The 22,143-nt window shown below is 50.9% G+C and overlaps 1 protein-coding gene across 2 annotated transcripts in view; it reads left to right on the plus strand.

The window, feature by feature from the left end:
• ESRRB (estrogen related receptor beta) overlaps positions 1-22,143 on the plus strand; it is a 169,579-nt gene that overhangs the window by 103,118 nt on the left and 44,318 nt on the right. For both annotated transcript variants that reach the window (XM_072762082.1, XM_025996475.2), the window contains exon 2: positions 11,595-12,001. In XM_072762082.1, coding sequence (XP_072618183.1) covers positions 11,595-12,001 — 407 coding nt within the window. The remainder of the gene's footprint in view (positions 1-11,594; positions 12,002-22,143) is intronic.

Raw genomic sequence — 22,143 nt, forward strand, 5'->3', positions numbered from 1 at the left:
CAAAATAACATTTTGATCGAGCCAGCAGGCTGTTTATTTACCAGATCAATAGTCAGAATGCCCCATCTGGAGAAGTCCTGTGTGATAAGTGACAGCATTTCCAAGGGCAAGGCTGGTGAATCCATCCCGACCCCCACCAGCTCAGATTAGGAAAGGGCCAAGGAGCTTTCCCCTTTCTTCATTTTTCTTCTTGTATCCAGTCCACAGAGGAGATACCTGAGACCCTGTGCGTTGTCAGACACCACCCCCCACCCACCACCCACCCCACTTGCTGTGCCTGGAAGGACCTGCTCCCAGGAGAGCTGAGGAACCACAGCATTGTGTTTATTGAGCACTCACTGCGTGTAGGTGCTTCAGTAGGGGCTTTGCATTGATTGTGTCATTTAACCCTCAGAGAAACTCTGAGGTGGGTATCTTGATGTGACCCATTTTGCAGACGAGGAAACAGGTATGGAGAGGCTGGTTGCACGACTAGTAAGTGACAAAGCCAGGATCCAAACCCAGGGGACCTGAGTGTGTGACCCTCACGCCTGAGCCCTGCGGTCGGGGAGTGGCAGTGAACCCTTCCCACTTGTATGGAGTCAGGGCTCTGGCTCTGATGTCGAGGCAAGATTTCCCAACCCTACTTTTTAAAGGTTTTTATAAATTACATTGATTTTTCTATTAAAATATCTTTTTAAACTTTTTTTTTTTAAAGATTTTGTTTATTTATTTATGAGAGACACAGAGAGAGAGAGGCAGAGACATAGGCAGAGAGAGAAGCAGGCTCCATGCCGGGAGCCCGATGCGGGACTCGATCCCAGGACCCCAGGATCACACCCTGAGCCAAAGGCAGCTGCTCAACCGCTGAGCCACCCAGGTGTCCCTTTCTTATAAACACATTACATGATTTTGAGTACTTAAACAAGAACAACAAAGTAAGAAAAATCCATACTTCCTTCCTAAAATCTTTAAACCAGGATTGGTGGAATTCAATGGGCACTGATGGTGAGGTTGATCCTTTAGGTTCCTTCATCAGGGATTGTTGGACTTGGGTCTCTGGGTTCTGCTCTTATAACACTGGCTGGATTCCTTGCTCTGACTGTGGTACTGTGCTATGGCTCAGGCCTGGGCCTGTCCCATCCTGATTGGGTGCAGGGCTTAGGGACTCCTATCCCACCCAACTCTCAGACCTCTTCGTTCATTTGTTCACTCAATCAATGTTTATGGAGCCTGTGTGCCTGGAGTGTTCTAGCCAGAGGGAACAGAAGGAAAGAGACACAGCCCCTGCCCTCGAGTACAAAGGGCAGAGGCCCTGCGGTGGGAACTCAGTGGTGCTGTCAAGAAACAGCCAGGCGGGCAGCCCCCGTGGTGCAGCGGTTTAGGGCCGCCTGCAGCCTGGGGTGTGATCCTGGAGACCCGGGATCAAGTCCCACGTCGGGCTCCCTGCATGGAGCCTGCTTCTCCCTCTGCCTGTGTCTCTGCCTCTCTGTCTTTCATGAATAAATAAATAAATAAAATCTTAAAAAAAAAAAGAAACGAAACAGCTAGGGGGCCAGTGTGGCTGCCACAGAGTGAGCACAGGGCAGAGCAAGCAGGTGACAGCATCTCTAGTGGTGGGGTTGGATCCTGGGGGCCTTCTGAGCTGTGGTGAGGACTCCTGCTTTCCTGGCAGTGGGATGGAAAGTGGGATGGAAGCCCCTGGCTGTTTTGAGCAGAGGAGTATTGTGACTTAATCCCTTTGGCCTTGTAACTCTGGCACTTTCTGGCCCTGGGACCCCTGGCAAGATATTTAGGTCCTCTGCAAAATGGGGAAATGATAGTACCTACCTCCACAGGTTGTTACAAGGGACATAATGCATGTGGTCCCTTGCCTGGCAGGAAGCAGGGCCTTGGCAGGTGGGCACGCTCACCAGCATTACAGGGGTCAGAAGCAGGTTCCCAATTGGCTTTGGTGCCAGGTCCCCACCTGTCCAGCTGAGTTAAGATGTTTCTTTGTCATCTGCCCAGGCTGCCCATTGGTACAAGGACTAAAAAAATTGAGTCTGGATGACGAAAGGGTGCTGGGAGCCCCAGGCCTCCTGTGTCATCCCTGCAGTGCACAAAGCCACATGGGGAAGGCCCCTTGCCTTAGCCAGGTGGTGTCTGGAAGACTTGTCCCCCTCCCTGGGTCTGCACACTGCCCTACAGGCACACACGTGGGGAAGTGGGAGGTAAGCCTAGCCACAGTAATGCACAAACGAGACCCAGGTGTGTGATTGTGTAAGGAGCAGCAGGGAGGTCAGCAGTGTGAGCCGCGCACCTTGCATGCTCCCTCAGTCTTAGGTTGCATCAACAGAGGTATAGTGTCAAAGATGAGAAGAATAGGAGTACTGCTCTGCTCTGTACCTATCAGAATGGACCTGGAAGGCTGTGCTCTGTTGTTCTGGTGTTCCTCTTCGTGAGGAGCAGAGAGAACAGATGAGTTATTCTCCAAGGAGGACAAAATGTGATCAGGGGTGAGTCCAGGACTAGGGGATGCTGCTCCTCATGAGGACAGGGTTCCTCAGGGAGCAGGAAGCTGCCTTCAGCAATCAGGAAGGCTGTCATATGGAGGGGTGAGGGGGGTCAGACTTGTTCTGTAGGTCCTGAGAGGGTTGTATAAACTGTAATTGGAAGTTCCAAAGAAAAGTATTTTGGCTCTTGATAAAGAACTTTTTTTTTTTTTTTTTTAAATACACTCCCAAGTGGTCAGAAGATGGGAACAGCTGCCTCTTGAATGAGGGATCTCCTCTTCCCTGGGATCTTTAGCAAAGGCAGGCAGCCAGGGACAGATCAGAGGCCTTTTGAGGTCCTGGTCTGCTCTGAATGCCTCTGGCTGGAAGAGGGCCCTGCCTTCCTCTCCCCACCTCCCTACTCTTCTTCCAACAGAGCGCTTTCCCTGAGCGCCTCTCTCCCTCTCGCTCTGCTTAACTGTCACCTCCTCTGTCTGGCCAGCCTATCTGGCGCTGCCCCATCCTCCCATCTGTCCCCTTCCCCTGCACCAATCACTAACTGAGTGTATACTATTTTGGTTGTTTACATGCTGTGTGAGGTAAGGTGGCTCACAGTAGCTATTATTACATGCAACCCCACTGTTTCAGTGGCTTAACACAGTAGATGTTTCCAGCTTGCCCGTATGATATTTTGCTTGACAGGTAGCCTTTCATGAGGTTATTCAAGGGCCCAGGCTCCTTCCAGTTTGTGGCTCTGCCATCCCTCAGGGCCCCAGGGCCCCCTCCTGGACCATCTGCCTGGATCCTGCATGGCCCCCCAATGGGGGAAGACAGAGCAGGGGGTGCAGGGCGGGGAGTACCTTGGGAGATTTTGATGGACCAGATAAGGAAGTGGCTGACATCATTTTGCCCACATGCCATTGGCTGGGACCTACTTGATGTCCGCAGCTCATCGAAAAGAAGGCTGGGAAATGTAGTCTCCCTGATGTCTGGGAAGAAATGAAATTGCTTTTGGTGAACTCATAGCAGTCTCAGCTATACTTATTTATCATTTTCCATTGAATCCATGTCATCATCTATTGTTACAGGCACCATTATTCTTGGAGCCACTAATCAAATTAAACTAGAGCATACCATCGATTCAAGATGCACTCAAGATGCATTCATGTTTGCATGAAAATAAATAAAATATGAAAAGATGGTGTAGCTTAAGGTCAACGAGATACAGTAGTCACTCCTTGAGGGCAGGAAGCTGTCCACTTTGTGCAATAATCCATCCCCAGGGTTAGAAGAGTGGCTGGCACCCAGTAGATAGCCAAGGAATCATAATGGAATGGCCGAGAGAGGGAGGGAGTGGATGAATGGATGAGATGGTATGCGAATTCCTCTCTTGGTTAAGTATCAGAATGCCCCTCATGTGGGCCGTTGTGTCAGGGAGCCAGACTGTGCTCACCCACCTGGGCAGAGGTGCTGCTGGGTTTTTGACCAGGACTCCCAGGACTCTGCCCCTAGCCAGCACCCTTCTCTGCTTCCAGCTTCTATTTTCTTCCCCCTCGCTGCATGTTGGTGCGAAGTGTGACCTGGTTCACTCTTGAGCTGTCCATCTTACTGCTTCTGTTCCTGGCGAGGCAGCCTGGACAGCACACAGCTCATGGGAGGGACCCATTGGCCCAACTCGGGTCAGGTGCACACCCCTGGGTCAGTCGGCTGGGCCAGTGGTGTAGAGGTCTGTAAGAACGTGGCAGTTCCTGTGGTTGGGAACTCCGTCTGTGTGTGTGTGTGTGTGTGTGGGTGTGTGTGTTCGTGCACGTGCGTGTGAGCATGGTCATGTTCATGCCAGTAAGAGACAGAGAATATTGGAGTTGGGTGTCAGTTCCTAGGAGAGAGGCTAGTTAGTTTTGATAGTTGGTTCTGGTAGAGCCTGAATAAGGAGCCCCTTTGCCTGAAAAGGGACTTTCTGGGTGGAAGTTCGAGCATGCAGAGAGGCATACAAATGCATGATTAAGTGGTGGATACGTAGGTGCCCGGATGGTTGAATGCTGGGAGGAGGAGAGACTAAGCAGCCTTGCTTGGAGTGGGATTGGGTATATAAGGGACCCTAAGTGGAAGCCATCTCATCCCCAAAAGAGGGCTGCTGTAACTTCGGCTAGCATTTATTTATTGAGCACTTACTGTGTGCCAGGCACGATTCTAAGCTCTTTTCTATATTAATTCGCTCATCCTCGAGACCACCTTATGACATGACTATGATAATTCTCATCCCCATTTTACAGATGAAGAAACTGAAGCACAGAAGGGTTAAATACACCAGAAGGGACCGAGCCGGAATTCAAACTCAGGCAGTCCAGCTCCAACCACTAAGCTCCATGGCCTAGCACCGTGGCTCCTGTGAGGATGAAGTGCCATCTGGAAGTTGCCAGATGTGTTTAGTGACCGTAGGTGGGAGGTTTTTACCACATCGTGGCTTGACGTAGGGCGAAAATAAAATCAGGCTCAAGCAGAGTTCAGATAAATTCAAAGATATCAGATCTCCAGTAGCTGTGGAAAGGAAGGATGCTGGTGGCTCGTTGGGGGGCATCCCCCAAAACTGTGATGCTGTCCTTCCTCCAGACACTCCCTGTTGTGGTGTCTAGAGCCCAGAGCTGACCAGGAAGACCCAAGGAGGAGCCATCTCTGGGTCCTGCTTGGGGGCACTGCACTAAGAGGATCGTGGGGAAGGCTGAGGTTGAGAATTGGGCCTCCCCAGAGGGGTCCCCTGTGACTCATTTGCCCAGAGCTGCTGTCAGCAGTGGGCCGAGCTCGGCCAGTGCAGGGACCCTCCGGGCTGTCCCAGGGCGGCTGCTCCACGTCCCCTTGTCTGTCCCTGCTTCGGCAGAGCGTCTCTCTTCTCATTATGATGGATGCAGCCTGGAAAATCAGGGATAAAAGGCTCCGATTGAAAGGCACTAATTACCCATCATTATTTTCCACACCGTAATTTGTGTGGAACGAGATTTCAATCAGTTGTCCGGGACCAGCCTGGTTTTGACTAATCTTTCTAAGACAAGATGCTTAATTACAGATTTCTGCCGTAGCTTCAGCACGCAGGGGAAGGCAGGCTCGCACTGAAGCCACTTTGCCATTGGGTCATTTTGCGGTCCTGGGTCCCGGAGAGGGCTCCACGGGGAGGAAGGGACGAGGGGGGTTAGGAAAAGTCTCCCTGGAGGAGACCAGATCAAATCAAGGTGCCACCAGAGCGGTGCTGTGGTAGTGTCGTGGCAGATGGAGGGTGGCAGGCGGGCCGCTGCCTGAGTCACCACTCGCTGTGCCTCTCAAACCCCAGGCAGCCCCCCAACCAGCCTGGCTCTTTCGTTAGTAACTTCGAGAATCACAGCTTCTTGGGGCTTTGGTTCCTCAGCTACCTGTCACCGGGTGGGCAGCAGAATCCTGGAGAACTTACAGCCCACTGACTCCTAGCTGTGCTGGTGTGTCTGTCCAGGAAAATGGGTCCACTGTTGGAAGATACACATATGCAAGATTTCGATCACCGGGAGCTGTGAAAATGCTTTTTACTAAAAGAGGTGATTCAGACTACTCGGGGGAAAATGGTTTGAATTAAAGAAATATGTGAGTTTAAAAAAAGTATATAATTATTGGACCTCATATGTACAGGATTGGATTAATTATAATCCTTGATTCCTAATACTTGTCACCATTGGCCACTTCTCCCTCCCTCCCTCTTCCCTTCCTCCCTTCCTCCCTCCCTCCCTTCCTCCCTTCCTTCCTTCCTTCCTTCCTTCCTTCCTTCCTTCCTTCCTTCCTTCTTTTCCTTCCTTCCCTCCCTCCCATGTAATAAGTGCCCACAAATCCATATCCCAACAGGAAGCTGGGACAGTTATTCACATTCAGCCAAGCAGCCCTCCCCAGCCTCTCCCCCTGTTAAAGGCTCCTTCTGCATTCTGTAAAAAAATTTTTTTTTGCATTCTTAAAAATTTTTAAAGGGAGTTTAGCTGTGCTACTTTCAGGTTCCTTGAGGGGCTGGTTCATAACAAGTAAAGCCTTGCTGGAGGGTCTGAGGGTCTGCTATAATGAATAGCTCGGTGGCCCCTGGTTAACGAATTAATTATGGAAATGTACATAAGAGTCTCTCAAGTGTTCAGAAACCATTTTTCTTCTCTATAGTGGATTCCCGTTTCAGGCTTATTTATTCTCTTAATTTGCCTAACAAACCACTCTCCAGTCCTGGCAAATGGCAAGTTCCTTATGGAATCTCTATCTAGGGACTTGGTTGGGGGAAGAGCTTTGCTGGTGGCCAGGTGCTGGGTTTTCTGGAAGGGGTTTCCTGGGAGAATCACAACAGTGGCCAGCGGCCCAGAGTACCTGCTCAGCACCAGCTTGGGCCGCGTGTGTTGCCTCCAATACTTCATACTCAGACAACACAACCCTATGAAGGAGGTGCTATGACTGAGCCCATTTTACAGATGAGCACTCAGGCTGAGAGACAGTGACAGCTGGGATCATCTGATGTCAGAGGGCAGGCTTCAACCCTTAAGTGACAGAGCTGCTGTTTTTGCTCTTACACGTGCGGTCTCAGCACAAAGCCAAGACAGCCTTGGGAGCACAGCCCCTCTGCACGTGACCCGGATCCGGATCCTTGTGGGTAGGGGGGATGGGCTCTATCCCACAGAGGAGAGCAGGCCCGGCCCAAGGCCAAGCAGGCCAGTCCAAACCCCTTCCCTCTATGAGCTTCTGTTTTTCTAGAAGCTTCCCTCCGGCTGCCTGCCCACCAGCAGGCCATTGCGAGGGGGCCAGACCTCTGAGATTCCAGCTTTGTCTTTTGCCGGCACACTGGGATTTCTCCAGCTCTACAGATCCGTAGCAAAATAGCTCAGCAGTTGGAGTTTCATTCAGAATCTCCAGGATTCTTTTGGTCTGGGTATGAGGAAGATCTTCAACCCACTTCGTTGTCCAGCAGAGTGTCTCCCACCCCACCCCCCCACACCCGTCCTGCCTGGTGAGCTCAAGCAGCCAGGAGGGCAGGCCACTCTGGGGCACAGGGCTTTACACTGGGTGCTGGAGGGGCCAGGGGCAGAGAGCTGGCTGGGGCGGGAGGGGGGCCGTGCCTAATCAGACAGTGGTGAAATTAAGGCCAGGACAGCTCTATCTGTGCTTCTGTTACCCATGGGTCACAGGGGCAGTGATGCCTCCAGGGCCTTCAACCACTGACTGCTGCTCTTTCAAAGCCTGCTTAGATGGGGCCTCTGTCCCCTCCCATGAAGTCGATAGTCATCGACCCATTTGGGAACTGGGTCCCAGCCAACCACAGATGATGGACTCGATGTGACCCCTTCCTCCCCAGAGTGAAGTGTCAGCCACCTCCCCCCATCCCAAGGCTGCGCCCTCCCTGCAGGCCATCTGGGCACCCACCCTGCGCTGCATCCTCATGGGCCTTGGCGACCAGGCTATACCTCTGATATCTTCCCTGACCCCCTCTCCAATCCCCTGGCTTTCTTGTTCCTTCCTTTGGTCTACCCTGGGCCTGCACCCCCAGAAGCCACCATGCTTCTCTTGGCTCCCCCCACCCAATCCTCTTTCCTTCTGGCCCTTCTGCTCTGATCCCCTTTGTCTCAGACCTGCACCATTCACTGGCCCAACTCTGTGCTCCCAGGTCCCCTGGCCCTCTTCCTTCCTCATAGATCTATGTCAGTGGTTCTCATCTGTGGGGGATTATCCCCCAGGAAACATTCAGCAATGTCTGGAGGTTTCGGTTGTTCTCTCTGGGGCAGGGAGCAGGGTGCTATGGGCATCTAGTGGGCAGAGGACATGGATGCTTGGAAACAACCTGCAGTGCAAGTGCAAAGCATGGCCCCACAGTGAAGAACTCCCCTGCCCCAAATGTCAGTAGGGCCAGATCAAAGCTGCTGGAGGAGACGGGGCTGCCCCTGCAGAGTAGACTAAGAAGCCTGGTAAACCCTGCTCCGATTTCTCTCTTCTCCCTGCACAGTTGCTGTTGGAAGTTTCCTTTCTTTTCCTGGACTTCCTGCCCTCAGCCTTCACTCTGTGTGCCTTGGGCTTCATGGACTGAGTGGAGGGGGCAGGGAGGTGAGGGGTCTCAGCTCTCCTCTCTGCCCCCCACAAACTTCCCTCTCTCTCTCTTACTGCTTTATCTCATTTCTCTCATACCAGATTCATGTCAGGCTTCAGGCTGCATCATCCCCATGGTACTCAAACTTGATGCCCCCAAGAGTCACACATCTGGGCTGCTAAAGCAAACCCACCTGAAAATGCAGACTTGTGGGCCCCACTTGCAAGGTCTCTTCATTCTGTCTGCAAATATGAATGAATGAGTGAGTGAATGAATGTAGGAAGACCAGTGGGGCACAGCAGGGGAGCCCTGGTGAGCATAGTACCCCCTGGCCCCATCTGGTGCTCTGCACACTTGTGTATGTTTAGCATCTGCCCTTTCAGAGAGCCATTGAGCTTCTTGAGATGGTGGGCTCTGCTTATCAGGACCTGTCTGGTGGGCTCTGCTTATCAGGACCTGTCTCGTTCTCTGGCCAGCACTTGGCACGTATTAGGTGCCTGAAAGAGGCGTTGACTCTCCTTAGAAAAGACACTGTGGGTGGGGCACCAAAATAATGGTCATGGGAGGGATGACTGTAGGAGTGAAACCCTCAACAGCCTCCATCCCCACCCCCAACTCCATGCACAGCTGGGATGCAGGCGACAAATTAGTGGCTGGATTTCCATGCAACTCAGAGGTCAGGGTCAAGTTTGCTTCCTTCAGCCCTGGAGTCTCTGAAGATGAGATGATAAAAGGCCTGTGTGAGGAGGCCAAGTGAGGTGAATGATGTAGGCATTGTGACGTAGTGCTACCGACCCGATGTTCCCAGGTCACTGAGGGTCACTGAGGGTCACCGGTTCACTCTGGGTCACTGAGACCGCAGATAAGGAACTGGGGGGACTACTGTAGTTGCTGTAATTCCTGCTTATGTCAGGCATCCCGAAATCTCAAATTCTCTTGAGTTTGGGGAGAGGTGGGGATGAGGGCTAGGGTCTGGTTGCTGTCTACCCAGCCAGGGCTTATCACAGAGGGCCTGGGGTATTCTGTGACCTGCAGAGCCTGGAGCAGTGAGCAGCAGGGGATTGCATGTAAAAGGGCCCTTGGTCGGCTCTTTTCTGTGGGGAGGTCACCCAAAAGTGCTCTTGTGCCTGCTTGGGTGGATTTTCTGTCTGGATGATGCCCTGCCAGGCTGATGGTGTTTTTCCTATGGTCATGCCAGGGACCTGCTGGGGGACGACGGAGGGGAGGCAGGTGGCCGTGTGGAACTCAGGAGAATAACGGGGCACCAGTCAGAGCTGTAAAAGGATCCAGAGGAGACCCTCAACTGGGGCACGCTCTGCCGATGTAAGGGAAACATGGGGCTTGTAGGAGAGGCATCTCAGGGACTCAGGTACATTTGGTTTGGAACAGAAGAGATGGAGAGGCTCTATCTTCAAACACTACATTCCAGTAGATAAACTTGAGAGTAGGAGCCTTATATGTATCTTTTATCTTTGTATCTGCAGCTCCCTGGTTCTGATTAGAACTGCCTATGGGGCAGTGAGTTCCCTGTCTCTGGACGTGTTCAACTGTGGAGGGATGGGACAACCCCTCGGGAGGCGTGCTAAAGATGAAATCGTTAGTGGCGAAGGCCCCTCCCCGTTATGAGATTGCATTTGGTGGTGTGGGGGTGCTTTGAGGGTGTGGCAAAGCAGCCCCTTCCCTTAGTGGTGACCAGTCCTTTCCTCAATAGACTGCTCAGGAAACAGGGGCTCCCTCTGAGCATTATTGGAGGTCGGACAGTGGCTGTTACCCAGTGGACCCTCCAGCATGAAGACCTTCCCTCCCCGCCGGAGCCATCTTTCCGCCAATGGGGCTGTAGCGCTGACCGGTTAGCCCTTTTCATTCTCCAGGAACTTTCTCTCTTTCCTTCCTCTGCTCTCTGAGTGTTGAGAGTCGGGCTCCTCTTTACCTCCACATGGCCAGGCCAGGTCAGGGGCCGATGGACCCAGACGCAGCCTCCTGACTCCAGGTCCTGGCTGGCCCCAGGGGTCTTGAGTGTGAGCCACAGCTGGGTTTCCCTAAACATCCACCTTCATCACTCTGCTGTGAACTTTTCTTGCCCCTTTGGAGAGAGGCTCTTTCCCTTGTCCTGGGACCCTGTGGGAGAGTCACACCTTGCCTGCCTTCTTACCTACCCTGCATGGTTCTGGGAGGAGGGACTTTCATTTTGGGAAACATTTGATCCTTTACAGTGATCCTGTCATGTTGGTAATGCTCCCTTGACTCTGGGAGTGAGGCGGGGACTCTGAGAGCTTGAGATTTAGGGTGAAGAAGCTGCCGGGAACACACGGAGCTGGGGTTGGAAGGCCCCCTTGTGATGTCTCTTGGAGACACAGTGTCTGGGGCCGGGTGGGGCTGGGAAGCCAGGCTGCTGAAGGGTTAGGAAGGGACATGAGGGAGGGGGCCTGGAGCCACTTTCCAAATGTGCCCTGGGCCAGAGGCCAACCCCAAGAGGGCAGCCTTTGTCATCAGCCCTGCCTCTTGCCCTGGCTGGGTGCCTTGCTTGACATCTCTAGGCCCAGTCTTTGTGATGGTGGCACACGGGGGCGGGGGTTGGGGGGGAGCTCCAAGCTTGGGCTTACCAGAAGCCCCAGGAGGGGCAGGATGAAATGGGTTATTGGGTCACAGTACTGAGGGTGTCTGGTCCAGGGCCCTGCACACCCAGCCACCACGTATTCTCGTCGTGCAGGAAGGTGGGCCAAGGACTTTGAGTGGTTACCGCTCTGTGTCACCCTCATGCCAGCAATCTGCAGAGAGCTGGGGTGTTTGATCTGAAGTTTATTGATCAAACATCAAGTTTCTTTTTCTTTGAGGACTCCCAACGTTCGGGGTGTGTGTGTGGGGGGGTGGGGGTAATGCCAGACACTTGCCCTGGGCTGTGCGGTGTCCTGACCAATTGACCTTCGGGGCCAGCATTTTATCTCCCCAACGCCTTCGCCTTGAGCCCCTCCCAGCCTCCCCGCCCACGCGGTGCCCGGAGCCCAGAGCTAATTCCTGGGGCGGGTGTCACACCCACCGCGCCCTCCGGAGCTCACTTGCCCGCTCTGTGTCCGCAGGCTGCTGAGCAGAATGTCCGACGACCGGCACCTGGGCTCCAGCTGCGGCTCCTTCATCAAGACCGAGCCGTCCAGCCCATCCTCGGGCATCGACGCCCTCAGCCACCACAGCCCCAGCGGCTCGTCCGACGCCAGCGGCGGCTTCGGCCTGGCCCTGGGCGCCCACGCCAACGGGCTGGACTCGCCGCCCATGTTCGCGGGCGCCGGGCTGGGCGGGACCCCCTGCCGCAAGGGCTACGAGGACTGTGCCAGCGGCCTCATGGAGGACTCGGCCATCAAGTGCGAGTACATGCTCAACGCCATCCCCAAGCGCCTGTGCCTCGTATGCGGGGACATCGCCTCCGGCTACCACTACGGCGTGGCCTCCTGCGAGGCCTGCAAGGCCTTCTTCAAGAGGACCATCCAAGGTGCGTGTGGGCAGGGCCCCCCCGGGGGTGCAGGGGGTGAGCCAGGGGCGCCCTGCCGGCAGGTGCAGCAGGCAACCAGGTGCCAGGTCGGGCCGCACCTCTGCAGCGGTTGGGGGGGATCCGGAGGGTCCCGCCTCTGCGGGGTTCCAGTCCCGACTGCAGGCCAGACTCTCAGCTCGAGGGCTGTGGTCCAATTGGCAGGTGCTCCCACCTGGTGCCCCAGAAAAGCCAAAGAGAAGCCACGCAAATGCCTCGCCGTGCGTGTCCCTCTCATCGGTTGCATGTGTCTGGAGCGTGTCCCTCAAAAGCTGATTTTTTTTCTTTTCTAAAGATTTTATTTATTTATTCATGAGAGAGGCAGAAACATAGGCAGAGGGAGAAGTAGGCTCCCTGCGGGGAGCCCTAGCAGGACTCGATCCTAGGACCCCTGGATCATGCCCTGAGCCAAAGGCAGGCAGATGCTCACCCACTGAGCTACCCAGGTGACCCTTGAAAGCTGATTTTGGAGGAGGAAGTAGTACTCTTTGTCCTGCAGTTCCAGACCCTTTGCAATAAAAAGGGTTTGTCATTTTGTTTTGATCTTTTTCTTTTTATTATTATTATTAAGAGAAAGAGTGAGGAGAGGGGCAGAGGGAGAGGGAGCATCTCCAGCAGACTCCCCACGCAGTGCAGAGCCCCATGCAGACCTTGATCTCATGATCACGACCTGAGTAGAAATCCGGAGTGGGCTGTTTAATGGATGGACAAATAAAACACGGATATTTTAATTGCGAAAGGGGCCAACAGAGCAAGGGACAGCCACTCACCCTGTCTGATCTCAGCATGGCCTGTCTTCAAGGGCTTTTTATGGTGTTTCTATCAGTTGAATCATGTTCTGATGGCTATGAGGGTGGCTGCCTCTCTCAGCCGGTAACTGAGTGATTTATTCCTATGAAGAAGTGCAAGAGCCTTGGTGGGTGCCCTCTGTAAAGTCACCCCAAGGGAAATGGGGGATGGTGATGGGTCCACCCTCAAAGAGCTCATATCAAGTTCATGGCCCAGGGGCCGGCCCAGAGGAATGGCCTGGCACATGGATAGCTGAGATTTTTACTGCAGCAGGGCGAGGATAGAGCATTTGTGCCATTCATACAGTCAAGTTTCTATTGAGCACCTACTAAGCACCAGCTGTCGTCCTAGGCGCTATCTTATGGGATAAACAAAAAGCCCTCCTCATGCATGTAATTGAGATGAGCTGATGTCACTTCACTGGGACAGAAATCACAACCAGACTGGACAAAACCCAGGGGGCACCTGTCCTGTCCTTGGCCCTGCCTGGCTGTCCTGAGGGTGCCCTCCCTCCCCCCTTCCCCATTCACTTTTAAGAGTCAAATTGAGCTTTCCTGGGATAACTTGACTTTATTCAATCAACAAATATTTGTTTAAATTTCTTATGACAATGTATTTATTAAATCAGTTGAGGGCCTTAGGATAGGCCATGTTTCCAAATCTACCTATTAGTTGAGACGTTGTGATATAGTGACTATCCACCTGGGTTCCTGGGTCAGACGGCTCCATCCATTACCTTACAGCTGAATGTCCCTGGGCATGCTGCCTCAGTTTCTCCCTGCACTCATGTCCTTCTCAGAAAGGTGAGATGCTGTCATTCCTTCCCCATTTAGAGATGTTGAAAGAAGAGTGAGTTAATATGTTAAAACACTTCGAATATTGCTGGGCGCTTTGTAAATGCTAAATAAATATTTCCAAGTATTATTTTCACTTTCACAATATCACTTAGCATATTACTAAGACAACAGACACAATTTATCTTACCAAGCTGGCTTTTATAATTACCTATATTTAAGTAAAGCGGTGTAATTATTTTGACTTAGGATTTCAATTATTTTAGCTATTTTAGTTATATATAATATTTATTTTTTAAATGAACCCCCCCCCCAAAAAAAAACCCCATTTTTAACCATGTTAAAAATTCAAGCAGTACAAAAGAATAAAGCAGTAAAAAGTAGATTTTCCTAAAACTCGAGACTCTGGTTCCTTGTAACTTACCCAGAGGGAGTCATGATACACACTGTATTCAGCAAATATTTATTGAATATATTCACATCAGGCACTGTCCTAGCCTCCAGCGTGGTGAATGAACACATCCTGGTCCCTGCCAGCTTCATAGCCCTGAGTCTGGGGGAAGACCCTGGAGTCTCTGTATTTGGAAAGCACTGTGTGGTAATTCTAAGGTTCCTGCCTCAGCCAGGGTTGAAAACCTCCAGTTTGACAGCCAATCAGTATCATTGGATACTTGACAAATAAACATAAGATGTTTAAACCAATTTAAGTTATGGAGGTAGCAATGTATCTTTCTGCCCAAATAAGGAGGTAGTCTTGGTTAAGATTGCCATTATTTTAGATTCTTTGAAGTCAGTTTTTGAAAAATTGCTTTTTAGGAGGCAGCCACATTTTCTTCACTCCGTATTGTTCTTAAATGAGCTGGAGGGGTTCTGGAGCAACTTTTCTGAAAGTCAAGGCTGGTGTAGACTCAGAAACCCTTCTGTCCCTCAGCGGAGGCCTGGGTACTGAGAATGTCCTCAGCATATCAAGAGCCCACATGAAGGATTTGTAAATAGCCTTAATTATTTGCTCCACGAAGAGGATAATGATCTTTTCCTAGAAGTCAGAGGACAAACAGCAGCATTTAGTACAGTCAGAACTGAATTGCTCTTGCCTCTTTTCTTTGTCACAAGTCCTGATTCCTGTTTAGAGCCAGGAAGAGGTTTCTATCCAGTACAGAGGAAAGGTATATTCTAAAGCTGATGACTTGCTTTGGTTATTTTATTAATAACTCTTTGGTTTTGGTCTAACATTGATTCTGACTTTGTTGTTTCTGAATGTTATGGCTGTAGAAAATTTGGAAACATAGTTAAAGCATAGAAAGGAAAACTGTGACTCTTGGATGACCTCAGAGACAAGTGGGAACTGTGTGGCTTGGTGTTCCGAGTGAGGTACTGGCCGGAAGCAGGAGAAAGAGAGACATGGCACCTGCCCTCAAGACACTGGAGTCTAAGGCTTAGAGCATGTGAGTCTGTAGGCCTGGCCTTAGGCTCCAAACCAGGGCATGATCCCCTAAGCACCTACCCAATTAAGGAGGATATTCAGGCCTTTTTTTTTTTTTTTTTTTTTAAAGTCTGATCACCTGGACTGGCTTTTGTCACAGAATGATCCATTAGTGAATTTATGTAAATGCTTAGAAAGCTCTGAGAATCATGCTAGCTCCCTCCTTATATGGCTTCAGTCTCTCATTTCCCATACCAGTATGGGAGGAAGTTTTATAGAAACAAGGATGTCATGGTAAACAACTGCCAGCCATTTCTTTCTTTCTTTTTAGATTTTACTTTTCAGTAATCTTTACACCCAAAGTGGGGTTCGAACCCACAGCCTCAAGGTCAAGAGTCGCATGCTTGACTGACTGAGCTGGTCAGGAGCAGCCCCTGCCTCCACCCCGCCCCCCCACAAGCCATTTCTTTTCTATAAATATTTACTGGGCACTCTATATGTGCTGTGCTAGGTGCTGGCACTGAGGATGGGGGAAGGGGCCTGGAGAGGTGGCCTGAGTACAGCCTACAGGCTGAAGCCTGCTTTTGTTGATCAAGGTGGGTGAGGACACTGCCACACCTATTCGTTTACATTGAGTCTGGCTGCTTTGGTGCTGCAATAACAGGATTAAGTCCTTTCCATGGAGATCTTCTGGCTGCAAAACCTAGAACATTTGCTGTCTGGCCCTTTGTAGGAAAAATTTGCACTCCCCTGCACTATAGCATCGAACAGGTAGGTGCAGGCCCTCTGCCCTCATGGGGCTTATAGTCAACGCCTCCTAGTGCGTGCTAAGTGTTTATTGCAACTTCGCCTGCCCAATTCTTTGTGAAAGGGAGTTGTCACTGTTGGAGACGGTGATGACACCCAGAACAGATGAGCTTAGACACAAAAAAGGCACTTTACTGAAGGGACAGAGTGGCTCCATAGCAAAGGAGATAATCCTCAACCTGATTGAATTTGCTAGCATATCTAAAGAAAAAAAATGTGCTCATCAAAGAGGATCGATCAGTCCCAGAGGCATAGAAAAAGTAGGCAGACTTTGGCAAAGGCACCACTCCTAGGGGCCCAGAGTCAGCCTGGGGACAGACTGATGTCATTAAACATGCAGTTGATGTGATTAACATCTTTCTGATTGTGATCTAGTTCCCCTGTAGGTCTTCTGCTTGGAGTGAACTTGCTGGTTAGGCACATCAGTTTTTCTTTGTACTTGGATGTGCATCCCTGGGCTTATACATCAGGTTTTTGAATATGGGCGATGGGAGTCTGCCCCGAGAGATGGAGCCCCTTGCCTGGGTTATGATATTGACCTCATGGTAATGAAAACCTTTGTAATGAGTGCCCGAGTAATGAAGTGGCCTTTGGGGAGGGCACCTGGGGGATTTGACCCTGTCACCTGGCCTCCTGTTCCGTTGGGAAACTAGATGCCCCCAGACCCGCCCACTCTCCGCTGCATCTGTGGTGCCTGTGGTCACTGATTGCACAGTGACGTATTGCCGTCCACTGCTGACTGCCTGCTGGAAGAGAGGTCTCCCACCCCGGCTCTGTTCTACTCAGGCTTTGAGTCCCACCCCCTCCCCGCTTCCTAGAGACCCTCCTTCCCCCGATCTCTTTTATCTTCTCACTTTCTAGTCTCCTTCCTTCCACCTGCATTTAAATACCTCTAATATCTCCAGTCTAAAACAAAGAAAACAAAACCCACATCCCCTCACCCTTCCACTTCCAGCCCCCTGTTACCTTCCTCGGCTCAAATCATGACCCACCATGTGGGCCAGTATGTCCTGCCCATGCCCCAGTTGCTTCTGGAGTCCAGATGGGTCCCATAGCTCATGAGTGCAGCGGGATGAGTCCTATCCTGCTGCACTCCAATGCCTTTCACACCTAAAGAACATTTGCACTCGGGTGTCCTGGAAGCACCCCAATATGACAAGTCCAAAACTGAACATTTTCTCCTTGGGCTCCCATTCCTCGCTCCCCGAGTGTGCTGGTCAGAACTGGGTGTTCCCCTTAACCATCTGAGCCACTCAGGCACCCCCAGAACTGGGTCTTACCCTTCACTCTGCTTCCTGCCCCTCATCCCAAACCAGCGTCCCCAGCAGCCACGTCCTGTGCAGTCTCCTTCCTTCATGTTCCCTGACCTGATGCTTCTCTCCACTTGCCCTGGTCCCTGCCAGGCCACCCCTGACCCCTGACCACAGCAGCTTCTAGTCCGGTCTCCCGGCTGCCAGGCTCACCCCTTTCCAGTCTGCTTTCTTGAGTGCTGCCAGGGAGACCTTTCTGAACACATATCTGAACATGGCACTCTCCTACCTTGCTTGTGGGTAAATCAAAGTTCCAGAATGTGATTGAGGATGTCCTTTGGGATTGTCCCACATTGACCTGGTTGCTTCATCCCCTGCCACTCTCCCTTGCAGACTGTGGGTCAGCCTGACTGCTCTATTTTCCAGGTTCCCAGAATTTGTTGCACGCTATCAATTTCTAGACTTTGCACATACTCTTCCCTTTACTCTGCCTCCCGGACCCAACCTCTAGTCCCTACTTGTGTTCAGTAGGTCTTGGGTAGCTGGCATTTCCTTCGGGAAGTCTTCTCCCACTTCCTCATATCTGACACCTCTCCGGGTGCTCCTGTGAACCTTCTAGCAGCACATCTACAACACTTACCACACCGTGTGGTTTTTGCTGACTTGACTGGTTCCCCAGGAGGATTGTAAGCTCCTAAGGAGTAGGGTTGCATTTACTTTGATGATTTGCTAAACCCCACATCCTCCAACAGTGCCTGGTGCGTAGGAAGTTCTCAGTGTGTCTGCATAGAAGGTAATCCCCAGAGTAATCCGGATCCAATGAGGACAAACTGAGGAAGTTTGGCCAATTTGCATATGCAAACTTGCGGGGATCCAGATAAACTAGTTAAACGTCTACTTAAAACAATGAGTTGATGTTAGTTGGATTCATATTTCGAATCACCTTATGTAAAACATCACGTTTTTTTTTGAAAAACTTTTTCCTCTCACATTTTGCAAAGCGAGGTTTATCCAACTTTTCACATGGACCTTGGACTAAAGTGTCTTTGCCTTTCCTAGGGCCACTTTTTGAGTCACTTAACACAGTTTTTCAGAGTGTGCTTTCTTTACTTCCGTCGTCCTTACTGGAAATTTTATGAGTATATATGTGCTGCTGTCCCTAAAACTTTCACTTTGAGCTGAGAGTACAGTTCCTAGACCATTAAGATGGTTCTTTTTTAATTTGTGTCGATTTACAATAATGATTTTCACGATGTATTAGGTGCCCTACTGCTTTTGGCACTCAGCATTTGTAATCGTGAGGTCATATTCCCTGGGAATAACCACATTGATGTAAAATTTCTTTGCCCCCTTGTTCTGGATTCAGTCAGATGACTAGCAGTGATTGAGGTCTCCTTGGGGGCAGTGGGGCTTCCATCATGATGGTCAGTCAATATAAAGCGGTGCTGCACAGAGCACCTCTGTTAGGAGATGTCACAAAGTCTGGGATATTAAGCAATTTCGTTTCTAAAGGACAATGCTGGTGGGGGGCGGGGGGGACACACACCTGCCTTACCTCAGAGCTTATGAAGCAGCTATTCAGTTCTGTGTTGAATATTTATTGAGTCCCAACCACAGTGCTGGGAGCAAGGGCCCCTGCCCAGCAGGGCTGATGTCCTGGGGAAAGGCAGACAGGCAATAGGATGGCAGATAACGAAGCATCATGACACAGTTGAGAGATATGTTGTGAATGAGCAGAGCCAAGGATGAGACCAAAGGTGGTAGAGAAAGGGATCTCATTTAGACAGAGGATTTAGGAAAGGCTGTGCCGAGAAGATGACTTTCAAGGTAAGGCAAAGCATGCGGAAGAACCTTGGGGCCAGCAGTCCAGGCAGAGGAAACAGCTGGTGTGCTTCAGGACCTGAAAGAGGGCAGAGTGGTTGGTGTGAGGGAGGGCAGTCCAGGGGAGGAGATGGGGCTGGGGAGGCTGGGGAGGACGCAGGGGACAAGGGTGGGGGGCATGGGGAATGCTGCACTCGGACTTTCTTCTAGATGGAGTGGAAGCCATTGATGAATAGATGAACACACTGCTGTGGGGAGGGTAAAACCACCCTGCATTCTCCTACATCCTCAGGGCATGTGGCCAATTTAGCAGGTCACTGAGAGGCCCTTAGAGCAGCTCCTTGCTCTGTGACTTCAGATGAGAGCAACTAAGAGAGAAGGCCTGGCAGGCAGGCGCTGCTTCTGCTCACCAGGGGCCCAGATGCAGGCTTGGAAGGAAACTCCCCCAGGAAGGGGGCAGGGAGATGATTGATGGGTTATCCTGCCTTGGACTGCCTCCAGGCCTTTTGTCCTGGAGAATGAGGCTGGGGATCCCAGGGGACCCAAGACAAGGGGGCTGCGGAGACAGAGCCAGGAGAGAGTGGGAGTCAGGAGCGGGTTGCTGTCCCAGCCCTGCCCCTGACCAGCCCCCTGACCTTGGGCAGGGACTTGCGTCCTCTGGTCTGTCTCCCCATCTGTACGAAGAGTCAATTAAATGTGCAGACGGCCCTGGGGCAGTGAAAGGAAAAGCAAGTCACAGTTCCTCTTTTCAGAGACACAGCCAGAGTGCAGGTCAGGTGAGACGGAGCCCAGTCAGGGCAGGGACAGCATCTGGAAGGCCAGGCAAGCAGGAATGAAAGGTGAACGTGGCTGGCAGAGAGAGGCAGCAGGAGCGGGGGCCAGGAGAGGGGGCTGGTTCAGGGATGGGGGGCTCAGTGGCAGAGGACGGACTGGGAAAGCAGCACGAGGCTGGATGTCACCAGGGCTTTGTGGGCTTTGTGAAAGAAGAGTATATAGGGTATTCGAGGGCTGTTCTATCTGGCTTAGGATCCCAACTTGATGATTCCTTTCTTGATCAACTTGGCCAAGTTACTTATTTTTCTGGGCCTTAATTTCCCCGTCAATGAAATGAGACTAAAGGAGCTGATAAACAGTTTCTGCTGTTGGGATCCTGTTCTTGCAGTTTGCAGAAAACAAATGAGTCCTGCATGTAAAGTTTTCAGTGTAGTGCCTGGTATATGATAACCAACCCATGATAACCCTTAAATGCATTTTGTTTTTGCTATTTATGCTCTGCAATAGGAAGCCACTGAAGAGATTTTTGAACAGGGGATTAATCCCATCTTCTTTTAGTGAGGTGATTCTGGCAAGATAATTCAGGGAAGATGGTCTGGAAGTGGGAGCATCTAGGGACAGGCAGTCCGGTCAGGAGGTGATTTTCATAGTTAAGAGATCTGGGTAATAACCATCCATCTGGAGGTGTTCAAGCCAACAGTGGCAGGAGGGTTAACAGGAGAAGTTAGGCCAGAGAAACTTTTGGAAGTGGATTTAGTATTAATCCACTAATCTCAATCCGCTGGATTGAGACTGACCCTTAGGTTTCAAATTTAGGCTGTTAGGGGGTTAGTAAGGTTACTGGAGGCAAGGAAACCTAGAAAGAAGAATTTTCCTGGTGGTACTAAGGCTGGCTGGGAGCATGGGGTTGGGGTCAGGGACAAAGTTTGGGACATACTGAGTTTGCTCAGTTCACAGGCCTTACTTACCCTGGAGAGTTGGAAATTGGGGTCTAGAGCTCTAAGAGAGTAATCTGAGTGAGGTTTGGGATTTAATGAGATCTAGGCAGTGGTTCTTAGAAGTGCGGTCCCCAGACCAGAAGCACCTGGGAGCTAGTTGGAAATGCAAATTTCTAGCCCCACCTAGGCCTCTAATCTGAGACTGGGGGGCTGGGCCCAGCCTTCTGATGTCTCATGCCCTCAGGGAGAGCTTATTTTAGAGAAAGTTCTTCTGAAGGAGGGGCAGAGGGTGGGGAACAACAGGAGGAGCTGGTGAAAGGAAAGGAAGTAAGAGCCTTGGAAGGAGACCCGGCAGTCCCATCTTGCATGAGTTCCAACACACACATTACCCCCCCAACCCCAACATCTCTGATTTGGGCAGAGTGCTGGTCACTCCAGGTGGCCGCCCCTGCCCTCATGTGCACATCAAAACTTGCAGAAAAGTGGTGGTGACCTGGGAGGACCACCCCCCACACCCTGTCCCCCATCACTGACCACAATGGACATTCCTGAGAAGCACAGCGTGGTGGGCTTCCTTGTTAGCAGAGACCATGATTCTGTGGAAAACCACAAAAACAATGACTGATCAAAGATGAATCTGGAGTTACACTCAGAGAAGTGTTCAATTTGTTGTTCTTTTATTTCCTCTTCCATGTATGCTTAGGAAAACGGTAAGATCAAATCTCTATCTCAGTAAAGCTCAAAGAGATCTTTTAATAAGGAAATAAATGAAAATGATAGTGGCGAGGAAGCACAGTCCATTTGACGGGCACATTTCCTTTTTTTGATGCTACATAAAAGTAATGGTGCAGTCTTACCATGCAGAGCCCCGCAGAGTCAATGTGATGAGCAGAGAAGTGATCAGAGACCTTGCAAGAGTCCCTGCAGAGGGAGGGGGGATGAACTCTAACAGCAGAGTTTTAAGAGCTAGGTGTCCTCTGCCTCTGCTTCGGGCGGGGTGGCTGGGGGTGGGGAGGACCTGGAGCAGGCGATTGCATTTGACAACTGACTGAATAGTCAGATAGTCTAGAATAGTCAGTCTAGAATAGTCTAGAATTCACTGCTGAATTCTAGAGTTTTCCAGGTGGAGGTTCTTGCTTTCAGTTTGTTTGCTTTTTTTTTTAATTATTATTATTTTCTTTCTTCTTTCTTTCTTTCTTTCTTTCTTTCTTTCTTTCTTTCTTTTTCTTTCTTTTTCTCTCTTTCTCTTTCTTTCTTTCTTTCTTTCTTTCTTTCTTTCTTTCTTTCTTTCTTTCTTTCTTCTTTTTAATTGAGAGAGAGCACAAGCAGGGGTAGGGGCAGAGGGAAAAGTAGAATCTCTGCTGAGCAGGAGAACCCAGCGTGGGGGACCTGATCCCAGGTCCTTGGAATCATGATGGGAGCTGAAGGCAGATGCTTAACCAACTGAGCCACCCAGGTGTCCATCAGTTTATTTGCTTTGATCAACATATGTTTTCAGGCACTGGGCACT

Source organism: Vulpes vulpes, chromosome 6 (genome assembly GCF_048418805.1).
Source record: "Vulpes vulpes isolate BD-2025 chromosome 6, VulVul3, whole genome shotgun sequence".
NCBI classification, from domain to species: Eukaryota; Metazoa; Chordata; class Mammalia; order Carnivora; family Canidae; genus Vulpes; species Vulpes vulpes.